Source organism: Anopheles aquasalis, chromosome 2 (assembly GCF_943734665.1).
Source record: "Anopheles aquasalis chromosome 2, idAnoAquaMG_Q_19, whole genome shotgun sequence".
In the NCBI taxonomy this organism is placed as follows: domain Eukaryota; kingdom Metazoa; phylum Arthropoda; class Insecta; order Diptera; family Culicidae; genus Anopheles; species Anopheles aquasalis.
The window spans coordinates 3,227,501-3,240,207 of NC_064877.1; the positions used below are offsets into that span (position 1 = coordinate 3,227,501).

Consider the following 12,707-nt stretch of genomic DNA (forward strand, 5'->3'; position numbering starts at 1 on the left):
CGACCTGTCTCGGTGCCAGCGAAACATGCAATCCGCGGCATTTTGGGCTCCGAAGCTCCCAAAGCTCCTCACGCGCTCACGCGCGAGCCTCCATCATCGAGCATCGACCGACCAACCGACCGCGACCGCTCGGCCAACGCACGCAACGCAGCATGGCTGGCTTCTTTCGTGGTGAGTCGGCGTCAGCGTCGGCGGCAACGGTGCTACTTTCCACTGTTCCTGCTCGCCTGGCAAAAGTAGAGCATTGTTGTGGATGTCGTCGTTTTGAGGGCCCGTGAGCCCCCCACGACGACGACGACGACGACGATGCTGATTGGACGCGAACTGATCGGTGGTCCACCGTCGTTGTTCGCTCGCGAACGCTCCGATTGTGACCACCACAAAACTCGATATGCCTCAAGCAGGAGCGCAGCACTAACAACAGGTGGCCGTCTATGCCCGAGGTATGCCGCGTAATTGTGCCGCGATCATTTACCATTCTTAATGTTGGTAGCACGGAAAAATACAATTCTCTTTTGACCAATATTGTTTCTGAGAAACAAAATATTTTATTAATAATCCAAGTAGTCCATCCCGCCAGAGATTCGTCGTAGAATGAACGAAAAAAAGAAAGTCGTATGCTTCTAGATAATGATGCGACAATTTGTAAAAATTTATGTTTGATAAAAAATCTTCATTTTTTTAACATAATTCCCACAAACGCGAATGATTTGACGAAAGTCCTGTGTCCAAATCCAGCAACACTTGCGGACCAAGCGAACGGGGCAAAGCTTGCCGTTCGTCAGTTCGTTCGTTGGCACAAGCCAAGAGCTATGCGCTACCTCCGCGTGTCTGTCGCGACTGATAGCGACTGGCCTGGCACGATCTGCGCTCGCGTGGGAACAGCTACAGCTGACGTTGACAGCCGCTTCTTATGTTGCTGCGCTCCTGTGCCAGCGGTTCGATCAAACCGCGTGGCCTGGCCGATGGCCTGGCGCGCGATGGAGACGCCATGCTTCGAGGCAATCCGAGGCCCGATGGACCACGGACCCACTCGTGGCGGATCTTTCGCCGCACGCCGAACTCGAGCAACCCGTCGACGGGCATGCGATCTTATTCCTTTCGTGGATAGATGTTACGAGACATTTTGTTTTCACCGAGCGCGCGATGGAGACGCAAATAGAAGACGCCATGCTCGAAAGCAAAGATGGCTTCCGATTCGCGCGATGGCGAACCTCAAGTGCCAATGGGCGCCGCGGCTTTTGTGCAGAGAAGAAGGGGTAAAACAACGGCCGGCCCGGTGCTATTAATAGAACAAGTTGCAAAAGAAAACATTGCGGGTGAGCATGAAATAATAATGAGGCAGCAAAAAGACCCCCCCAGCTCACAGGTGAGAGAAGAGATCGCAGTCGGTAGGATTCGAACCTACGCTCCCAGAGGGAATCTGATTTCTAGTCAGACGCCTTAACCGCTCGGCCACGACTGCTTAGCGGTGGGTTAATTAGTGGAAAAACCCAGCATCAGAAAGCATGACCTAGATCATGATTATTGCATTAAACATAAATAAAGCAAAACCCATGCGAAGTACGCTCTCAAAATCGACTAAAATGTATCGTTCACCTACCACCGTCCACCATGAATGTTATAACATATTAGGATGTTAGAACGGGTGTATGTTTAATGTTGAAAATTATGTTTCGAATGCTATAATACATAATTAATATTGTTGCATGTAGAAGACATTCCGGATATTACGGATTAAAAGCATCGTTACAAGCGAAACAGAAAAAGCTTTAGCTAGTTCTGTGTTCTTTTCGAAATTAGCAGAAATTTATGTACGTAAGTTATATTATTTGAGTCATTTTTCATAGCCAGACCGTAGCACTCTATCATCGATCAGCTAATACAAATGCAACCTTTGAGAGTTTAGGAATGAATCACATTTATCGACATCGATGTTGTGTTGTGTTGTTGTGGCAAACACATTCTTGCCACTATTTTCGTGTTGGAATTGGATGGCTATGAGTGAAATGGTGCACTGCTGTAGCTTACAGAAAAGTTATTTGACCAGAGTTTCCATACGCAAGCTAAAGGAACGCTTACGTTGTTGATGGTAGCATGATTACTAGTTATTTTTTACGTAAAAAAACTAACTCACTGACAGTCTGTGGAAATTTATATTTTTTGTATTTTTAAAGAGATTTCTTGTTTTATTCTTGACAATTTCATACTAAATTAATTTATTTTTCAACGTATTTTTCAGAAAACATCCCGGGAAGCGTCACCGGAAAAAAGGCAAAACATGACCGATGGTACACGGAGTTCAGCGAGCAGCGAAGCCATACGTGGCGGCGTAGCTTGCAACGAGCCACTTACATAATTCGATTGCCTTCGAACGATCATTGCAGTATGCAAGCTGCTCTCGGTGCAGCCGGTGGCGTGTGGTGTTGGATGGAGGGGGTGAAACTGCATCTGTGGTGCAACGGTGTGCGATCGATGCAACGCAACAACGTTTACACCGTTCTGGTTTGCAACGCTTCGATCGCCTGATCTCTTGTTACAAACCGTGCAAAGACGTAATATTCTCGCGCTAACCACCGCTCGCTGCACCGGAAGCGCCCTTCCGTTTTGTTGTAAGACGTCCTGCATGTCCCCGGGTGACTCAGAACCTCGGCAGCGGCTGGTAGCGGATAGTTTTCCGCAGCGAAGACTACCTGCCACGCCACATTGGAACCCTGGTACAAGTGGGTCCACCTGCGACTACCAAACTATCCCTCGTGCGAGCCCTCGTGCGCTCTCTCGCCGCACGACCCAAGATGCATCTGTCGGACGCGTGGAAAAGGGCTCCGTAAAATAGGGCCCGCGAGTGCCCTACCGGCGGCCCTTCAAGGGCTGACGCCATTATGGGCGCAAGAAGAAATTTAGTTCGAATGAATAAGTGCGAATGCATTCGAGAAGTACTGTCGAAGGGCTGGCCGCCGACAGCGACCGCGCTCGTGATGCATCGCGCGCCAAACTGCATTCACCGGCGCCATTCCGTTGATTTATCTCCGCGTCCGCGGTGTGCGCATGCGCTTGAATGGAACGACACTCGATTGCGTTGCCCAACGGGCCTGTGTGCGTGCAATCCGTCCGTTGCTCCCGGTAGCTGAAAGGAGGTAGCCCGTTTGGGGAGTCTGGCCGTCATCTCGCCGAAATCTCGTCATCGAGCGGGCCGCGCGGCGAGTTTCGCGCGTAAATTTCACTTCTTTGTACCAGGGTGGCATGCTCGGTGCCCGGTAGCTTGCCTCGTTGCTGGCTCTGGTGGGGCGCGCGTTACGCTCAACGTTTCATCACGTCATGAGAGTCTCTATTCGAACAGCGCAACATGCGGTACAGTAGGCCGTGGACGGAAGTCGCGTTGCCTTTGGGGCCTTCGATGGGGCCTTCGATGGGGCTTCCTGTGGTGCCGAGTGCCGGTTTCAAGTTCAGTGTCAGGGATTATGTAAAATCGTGGCTGGCTGGCTGGCTGGCTGGCGAGCGCCATCAGCCCAGTATGGTAGCGTGGTGGAACGGGGAGCGAAAACCTTGTTGCGCAAAGCGTTACATGGCCACACGGGGCGACCTAGTTGAAGGTGATTGTGGCGAAGAAAACCCTGCTCCAATTTCTCGCGGCCATGACAGCCGGGGCCGAGGTGGCCTCAATTGCCAGCACTCCCGATGGTCAGGGTCCCTCGGGCATGGCCATTTTTTTTATTTTCACTTTCGTTTTCTTGTTCCTACCGTTGGGTAGACAACGACTAGGGCCACATGGAGGCGCACAGGTTACTGCGACGGCTAGAAGGTGGTCGCCCCTGGTCGTCGACTTTGACCATACGAGACGGCGGCGGTTTGCGGTTGGACGGTGTATGTGTGGCTTGCCTTGGCCGTCACGATGTTGGGAGTCGGAGTGGTGGGGGCGGTGGTCCTTGTGGTGGCAATGTCCTTGGAAGGAAAACGGTCGCCAGTGCCAGGGAGTCATGCGCACAAGAGCTAGCAACCAACGAGAGGGCAATCAACTCGCCACACATCGTCATATGTGTTAAATCCACCTAACGAAGAGAGACGATAGAGATGTAAAAATTGTGTGAATTACAAAACCTTTTTTTGCGGTAGAAATAAAAGATCAGTGCTTATTTTATGTTAATTCAAAATACTGCCTATTCTACGAATAATTAAAGTGTTTAAAAAAATATATTTAAACATATTTTATCATTTTAGAAGGGTCAGAAGAGTTTCGCTCGTGACATTGATATACTATGCTGCGTCTGTACGTGTACAATGTGTGGTGATGCACAGTATCCATTATCCAGATCGCAGGAAAAGAGGCAACTGTGTCTGTGCAAAACACCCATGAGATGTTATTGTTATCATTATTGTTATGTATGATCATGAAATGTTCCCTTGACATGGACAAGGTTAACTGAAAAATGACAACGTTTGCATGGCGCGTTCGTTGAGCCAAAGGTGTTTGAGAAATTTATGTTCTTGCGATTGTTAACGCGCATGTTCGAAAAACTTAGATTCTTGCATCTGATAATGCGTCCAACTGATGTTCTTGCGAAGGATTGAAATTGTGAATTTTATATCGCAAACGGAAAATGAAGTCCAAACATAGCATGCCGAGCCATGTTCAGCAATAAATTGGACATAGAAACAGCATCTAAGTTCATAGCTTGATTTACTTTAGAGGCCCTTTCTCTCCATTTCTCATCAGGCACCCGATGCCTCCAGCAATTAATGTCCTGTTATCATTCGCTGACGTTTTGTCCCCCAACAGAACAGCAAACGATTTACCCACAGACCGTCATTGGGAATTCACACACATCATTAGGGTAGCAGTGAGTGCGCCTGTCCGCATGGTGGTGTTCGCTCATTACGTACTGTGTGATTGCAATCAGGACGACACAAAAAGGACACAATAACTATAATTAATACATTTATACCCGGCGAGCCTTTTTTTTATTATTTAGCGCGCGCACGCGGCCGATGATGCATGGCGCGATGCTGGTGTTGTTGCGCCAGCACCGCTGGCCTAGCATGCACTCTTGGTTCCGATGTCGCAGCGCAAAGACCCGCGATGCGTCTTGCGGGATGCGCGTCTTGTGCGTCTTTTGGGCCACCTGCAATGACCGGCAACCGCCGGTTGTCTTATCGTATCGCAACCCGATGCAGCAGCCACGCTGCAGCAAGACGATGATTCGCCGGCGCTTTTTTCCGCCAAGAAGTGCATTTACGAGAAATCGCGGCGCAGACTCGTGACACACGCGGTTTCTGTCTCCTCTGTCTCCGCTCACCATCGGGTATCGTCTCGCGTTGTCGCGCGCGCCCATCCAGTACGCCTTGAAATTTACAATCTTCCTAGGAACGCAGCATCACAGCAGGCACATGTAGACCTTCCAAACCGTAGGCCATGATCACGCACCACGGTCTTGGCCATCCGCGCGCAATGGCGTTCGTGAACCACATGTTCGATTCCGAAATCGACTAACGCGGCGATCATGCCCGGGAGGAGATAGCCGAACGGTTGAACCGTGATCGGCGGCCGCGCTGTGCTAGTGACTCGATCCGACCAAGCGTGCACGATGACGCAAGTGACGAGCTAGCTCTGCGCGCTCATGCACCTCCCAGCAACATTTGTATGCAAATTATGATAGAATTAGAATAGGGCTACAGCAACCGTGGAGCGAGACGACCTCCACGGCGAGCACAATGTTAGAAAACGGTGGCCAAAACCGACGGAACCTCTGCCATGAGTCTTTTCTCTATAAAGTGTCTACTTTTAATAACTCACCACGACTCGGCATTAACTTTACCGCCTTGGCCTTTGTCTTTTTAAGTGAAATACTGTGATGAGATTCAAATTCTAATCTCTCACCGTGACCAGTGTGCGCGTTGTTAGAACGCTCGCATCCGACCACAACACACTACAGAGCGGTTCGTTCTGGCTTGCTCCTTGGCGGCCTACCCTCCCAGTACTTCGGTTGATATTTTTGCTGGAAAAATTTGTCACGAACGGCGAGAACCGGGCCAGAACCGGGACTCGAGCAAAGCGATCCGGGCACCGGGTTGGCCATTCACCGTCCGGCGGGCTCGCACAACGCACCTTCTCCGGTGTCTGCGCTGTTGGACGCTGCTCACGGCCGGGGAATCGTTTTCGAGTTGTTTCCCTTTTGACCCCGGCCAACCGGTCAGCGCGTTCGCCGGATGGTCGATGCTCGCGCACTCGTATGCTTCTCTGCTACCCACTGGAGAGGGGATGATTTTCAGTTCTCACGTGTTCTTACAGCGCCTCTAGACGGCAGCGACAAATTGCCGAGAATGAGCCGAGAATGAAGAATTGAGAATGTCAAATTGTGCATGGATTTGACATCGACAATTCTCAATTCTCGGCTCATTCTCGGGAAATTCTCGCTGTCGTCTAGAAGCAGCGCCCCCCCCCCCCCCCCCCCCCAGATCGCACGCTTCCGGGTGCGTTTCTTGAGGCCACACAGCGCCCGGGTACATGTCCAGCTGCCACCTCGCATAGCACCCTGGTTGCGGTACTCCAGCGGGGCACAAAATTTGCTTGCGCGCGTGCCCGCGGTCTCGGCGCGAGGAGAGAGCGTGAGTGTCCTCGGCTGGCCGCCATTCGCGCAAGACTTTCAACGCGGAACGCGCGCGGGATTCTCGAAATCTTTCCGACGAAAAATTTTACGAAACCTACGCGGACACCATGCATCGCAGTAGCTGACGGTGAAGGGGTGACCAGCACACCGCCGCCGCAGCCGTGGCGATTGCGATTACTTTTCTTACCCCCCCTCACGGAATGGTATTGAAAACAGCGAAATGGTGGATCCAACGCGGAACATGCGCTCTTGGTCGGTGCGACTAAAATGAAACACAAACCGAGTGACAAAGTTGTGAGCAACAATGACCGCGCGTGCCGTGTCGTTGATTATTTATTGTAGTCGCTACTCCTCATCGCGTTGCATACGCTCCTCGATCCAGTCGATAAAGTAGGCGACGCCGGTGAAGATGTTGGGACGCAGCGGCGCACCGCACGGGAACGGTCCCCAGGAAACGAGTCCAATCAGAGTGGGGTCATCGTCGACACTGCCCACGTCGTCATTCAGCATCGTCACTAACGGTCCCCCCGAGTCGGCGGAGCACGATGATTTTGAGCCATCCTCTGGCCCCGCACAAACGTTTGTCTCGGCGAGATGGCTCACATCGTACCACAGTTGCCGACAGGAATCGTAGTCTACCAGGGGAAGAACCGCTTTCTGCCAGGTGTGGCGTGGAGGACACAGATACTTGAGAGCCAGTTAAGAGGAAGGGAGCAGGGGCTTCTCACCTGCAACTTGTCGGGATAAATGGGTCCCATCGTTGGCACTGTAGTGCCCCATCCGCTGATAAGCGCATTTCCGGTAAACGATTCGTTCTTGCCAGGCAGCTGGATCGGTTTGACATGCTGCCCTAGCTCAAACGGCGGATCCACCCGTATCAGTGCGATATCATTGGGGCACACGGTCCAACAGTACGCCTCGTGCGGTATCATGCGGTTCACGCGACGTCTCTGGTGCCTCTCCCGGTAGTCGGAAAGGTTGTGCGCTCCAGCGACGATCTCCAGATGTCCGTTGGGAGTGTACGAGATGTTACAGTGGGCGGCCGTCAGCACCCAGCGCTCGTTCAGAATGGCTCCACCACAAAAGTGTATCGGATCGGCATCGGAATCGTTACCGTAGTTCCACTGGAGCGACACCACGAAGGGGAACTCGTGCGGTTTGGCTTCCTCTCCACCGATGATTTTGTTCCCCCCGGGGAGGACCTCACGGGCCACTGCGGCCGAGACACAGCTGACACCGATAACCAATAGGATCGTCACCATCATTCCGGGCAGTCTGCACAAGATTGAACCATTTTTGCAATGTTCCATTTGCTTTTTATACTTGTCCCCGTTTGGAGGACCGCTCAAAGTGGCCCTCGGATGCTTTGGTCCGGTCCGGTCCTAAACCGTTATAAGCAATCGGCACTTGAGCACCGGAACTCGTACTATTAATTCGGTTTCGAATGAAACGTTATCAATTTCTATTAATTAAGATTTTTTTTAAATTTTATTTTTAACACTCCAGCAGCGTCCTCCCATTGTACAAAAGGGCTTTAGTGTTTTTTTTAGCGTTTTATTTATTTGTCTCGTTTGTTAAACATAAAAGCATTAGCCCTCTTGGGTGGATTCTATCGCCACAAGGCCACGGCCGCGATGGGAAGTACCTGCTCGGAACATCACACACTGCTAGCGGATTGAGGTAAAATCGGACAACCAGTTCGCAGGAGCAGCAGGAGAGCGTCTCACCGTCATGCGCACCACGGGAGTGAGCTCAACCACCACCACCACCCTTTCGGTAGAACTGGACGCATTCCTCCACAAAAACCTGCGGCACTGCTACTGGGGGACGATTTACGAAATCGGCTCGTGTGCTCCACCGGTGGCCCACTGGGGAGCATCGCGCATCGTGTTCGCGTCGTCAGCACTTCGTGAGTCGCGTTTTGGTTGCGTTTGCCGGGGGAGCATCGAACGAACGCGCGACAAGTTTTTGCCAAAAAGTTCGTAGTTTTGGGGTGCGGTGCGGTGATGATAGCGTAAAATTTGGCCACCTTTCGGGGGAGGGTTGTTGATGCACACCCCCCCCCCCCCCCCCCCCCGGCATCATCAGGAAATGCACCAACGAAAAAAGGGGCAGCGGCCCCCCCGGTGGGGGGTCACCCCGGTAGTAGTACAATTCTCATTATCTCACGGTTTCAGTTTTCTACATTTTCTTCGAAAATTGTATCGAACGTCACAGGAGAAGATGGTTTTGGGCAGGTGTCGGCTTTCGGCGTCACGTTTTTCGAGGCCGCGCGCCTTCGAATTGGGGTGTCGCTTCTCGCGTGCGTCGCAGCACGTGACGCCGTACGAGTGAGCGAGATCGAGACTTTCCTCCGGATCTTGCGCAACGGCACCAGAGCCGGTGTTCGGTGTAGCGAGTTCACGGTCCCCGTGGAGCCCCTGTTGTGCCAAGGGCCGCGTTTTTGATGCACTTTCGAACGGTGGACGCAGTCAATCGATTTGTTCGATGTTGCTTTAATGCGTTAATGCGTATCCTTCGTTGGTTGTTCTATCACGTGTCTATTTGAAGGAAGGTTCCCGCATCGCATCTACCACTTGCTGCTAGCGAAGGAAACATAAAAGAAGGGAACCGCTTGACGCATCTTGCTTCCTCGCTTTGAACTCGTTTCTTCCCGCAAGAACCGCAGAGCACGCACCTCTGGAGAGTGAACGGAGAACGGAGTGTTGCTCTCGTTGCAAAACTCTCTATGTCGCCCTGGTACGTTGGTTCACATTTTTCTTGAAACGCCGGAAATTTAAATTCTAGCACAGGTTGGCGATCAAAGAAGGCTCCGTTGAAGCGCGGCGCGTTGCTTGCTTGCTGCTTTCCATGAGAGGAGCATCGGAAGCATCGTTCACCGCCAAAGTAACCCGTTGTTGTGGTGCGGAATCGTTCTAGAAGCGAGCCGACTCTCCAGACTTATTGGGCTCCATGGCACACCGGCGAATTCAGCTTCTCAAACTCCTTCCAGCCTTATCGTTCGTTTTCCCCCACCGAGAAAGATGATGATCGGTACCGAACCGGTTCATCGGTGGGCTCTCTCGGAACAAGAAGCTGGCGTGCGTGCCAGAGAAGGGGAAGAAGCATAAACCGAACCGACCCTCTGGCTGGTAGACCGACAGCTGCTGATGCGCTCGATCCGACGAGGAGGTAGTCCAATCCCGTTCGAAAGAGACACAACGAGAGACAGAAGGAGAATGGCAGAGAGAGAGAGAGAGAGAGAGCACACGCTTGGAAAGCATAAAACTCGACCGGATCCCGCTGTGGCCGTCTTCTGCCAAGCATAACGAGCCCGCGGTGCGGTGCGGTGCTGTGCTGTGCTGTGTGTGAAGCGGAACGCATCTCACCCCATCCCAGACAGAGCGGGACCATCGGAGTTGGGCTCTACTCGCTGCCAGCCATGCTCTCTTGTTACAATTTCAGAAAATGTGCAGCTGAAATGGGAAAAAAATGTCGCGCGTGGCATGCGTGCGAACGAAACCGCCTGCGCCCCGATGCCTGGCACACGACGACGACGACGACTACGACCGTGGTCGCACACATCTGGTGCGCCGTGGGGCCGCCGACACCACGTTTGCTCTGTTTTTCGTCCGCTTTCCTCAAAAATATCCGGCTTCCACGAGATGGATCGGTTTGCTCTCTCTCGAGTGCGGATTTGCGCGTTTTTCCTCGTGTTTCTAACGGTAACCAGCGGGGCTCTGCATGGCCTGCTGCTGCTGCTGCTGCTGCGAGCTTTTCGATGACGCGAAACAGAGCAAGCGAGATGAACGAGAGAATAGATGAAGAGGAAATAGAAACATCGAAGGGGCATCGGAGTTGGTGAAAAACTGCAGGCACGAACCGAGGGAAACAGTGGCGCGAAAGCTTCCGGAAGAGCGAGTTACCGCACCGAGGGAGCGGTAGCGAGGTGTTCTCCGGGTCACGGCGTTCGGGGGGAAACGGTTCTCTAGCTTCTCGTTAGGGTGGCTGCTAAGCGAGCATGCCAGCGAGGTGGTCCAGTTGGTACCTTCTCTTATGCATCCTCACGATGCACGCGAGTGCACGTGTGTTGCATCTTGAAGAACTAGTTCCCTGTCTTCTGGCTTCCTTCTTCTCCTTTTTTTTTGCGATCCGGTTTGTCTGCCTCTGTTCCTTTGGCCCATCGGACACATAAACAGCTGCTAGCGCACATAGACAGAACAGTACAACGAATGATATTTTATCTCTTTCCCTCCTTCCCGCATTTGCTAGGCCGGTATCTGTCCGGGTACACACAGAGAGAGCAAACATTAGGCCTCACTTTTTGGTGTTCGAAAAAGCCATTTAGCGATCATAAAAGTATTAGAGGAAGATGGGTTGTTGTAGGTAGCTCGGACATTTTCTAAACTTACCACACACCAGTCAACAAAACGTCATCAAAAAGCCGCCAGCACCCACATCACCCCGGGAGGAGGGTGCGGGGTGCGGAGGTTTTCATAATAAAAGTTTACTACCCATTTTTATGATCGCTGCTCAACGTTGCACGTTGTGGCCCAAACCTCGAACGACATCGTAAACATTTTCATTGGATGATCTCTTCGAGATGGGAGGGGGGTGTGCGGCCCAACCCTGTCAGGTTCAATGGCAGCCAGCGAAGGGTAGGTCATTGTTAGATTGTTGGAACGCGAACCATCGCTATGTCATGTTGTTATCATCGTCACAATGTGTTACAACGAGATAAGAGTGCTCGTGTGCCCCAAGCCGAACATTCCCATGTGCAACGATGCATCGTCTACGATGCTGGTTCCTCCAGACCGGAATGCATATTCAATGCAGGTATCGGTGTTGCAACATTGAATCTTCTAGAGCAAATAAATCATTTGATCGCGCACCAACGGTTCATGAATGTTCAATCGGAGCGAAAATGCTGCCTAAGCATTTATAAAACCTTGGAACAGAATGCAAAGAAAGTAGAAGAAACGATAAAGCCGAGAGAAATATGTTTAAGCGTGCAGCAATAGCCAGGAAGATCATAAAAATAGCAGAGCAAACGGGAATCATTCGTAATCGTAATCAGATGTTGACGTGATGAGAAATTCTATATCGGATATGTACAGAGAAGAACAAGGTAGAAACCTATTAGAAGAAGTGAAAAGTGTGTTTTAAAATCAGTTATCAATTTCGATGAAAGACGAACAATCCTAGCAGACACAGAACGGTTGGTAGCTGACAGCATTCTCGCTTCAGTTTCCCCTTTTCAGTTTATTATGTAGCTTTGACTATCGAAATAAATCACAGTGCCCTACGTTCCCAACAAACGAACATTGTTCTTTTAAGGTGTAAATAGTGCGAATATTTACGTCTATTGTAAAGGTAACTATCTGCATTCTGCAGTCCGTCTACAGCAAGTGCATTTCCCTTTCAACACATTCCAATTTCCATTCCAACAGTCTAACAAAATCCACAGAAGCAACGTCCCAACGAAAGAGACCAAACAATCCCCGGCTTAACACTTGCGGCATGCGGGAATTCATCGTCACATCTGCCGCATGTTCACACTCGTCATCGTCGACGGTCCTCCAAAGCGCAATTGATGCCGCTTGGCAAGGACACGCCGCACGCGGAGAGCGGAGAAGATGAGAGACGCGACGGTGAAGAGTTCGAGGAATTGTGGCGCGTGGGAAATTTTTTATCGATCCGCAACGGTTCGGCCAGGAGTGAAGAACTCCTAAGGAGTAGCAGCACTCCGGTTCCATCATCATCATCCCCTGGAGGGCAAGGATTCAAGTGAATCACCACCACAGCTGCACACAGCACGCAGAGATGAGGAAGAATCGATCGATGAACCAACTGAGCGGTGCTAACGACGACCACCACCACCACCACCAGCCAGACCGCGCAGAAGGACTTGCCGCTGCTGCTTTTCGGGACCTTTTTTTTGTAGCTGGAATTCGGTTGTCTGCGGCCTGGGATGCTGTGAGCTGTGAGCGCTGTAGCTTGTGGGAAGGGGCACGCCCGTCGAGGGTCGACCTCGTCTAATTTGCATTTTGTTGTTACTCTCGGGCCATTTGTGAGGCCGTTTTTTTTTGTTTTTACTTTAAACTTTGTAACTTTCGAAAAACG

At 51.4% G+C, this 12,707-nt stretch overlaps 1 protein-coding gene and 1 non-coding gene across 2 annotated transcripts; both read right to left on the reverse strand.

Moving 5' to 3' along the window:
* Window positions 1–1,383: 1,383 nt before the first annotated feature.
* Window positions 1,384–1,465, reverse strand: Trnas-aga (transfer RNA serine (anticodon AGA)). Its single transcript has one exon. It is a non-coding gene; the product is annotated as a tRNA-Ser (tRNA).
* A 5,432-nt stretch (window positions 1,466–6,897) lies between these two features.
* On the reverse strand, window positions 6,898–7,944 carry LOC126581338 (trypsin-1-like). Its single transcript, XM_050244914.1, has 2 exons — window positions 7,334–7,944; window positions 6,898–7,262 (listed from the first exon to the last, which is right to left on the reverse strand). The coding sequence occupies exons 1-2, from the start codon at window positions 7,913–7,915 to the stop codon at window positions 6,951–6,953; spliced, it is 894 nt and encodes a 297-aa protein (XP_050100871.1). The 5' UTR covers window positions 7,916–7,944; the 3' UTR covers window positions 6,898–6,950.
* Window positions 7,945–12,707: the final 4,763 nt, after the last annotated feature.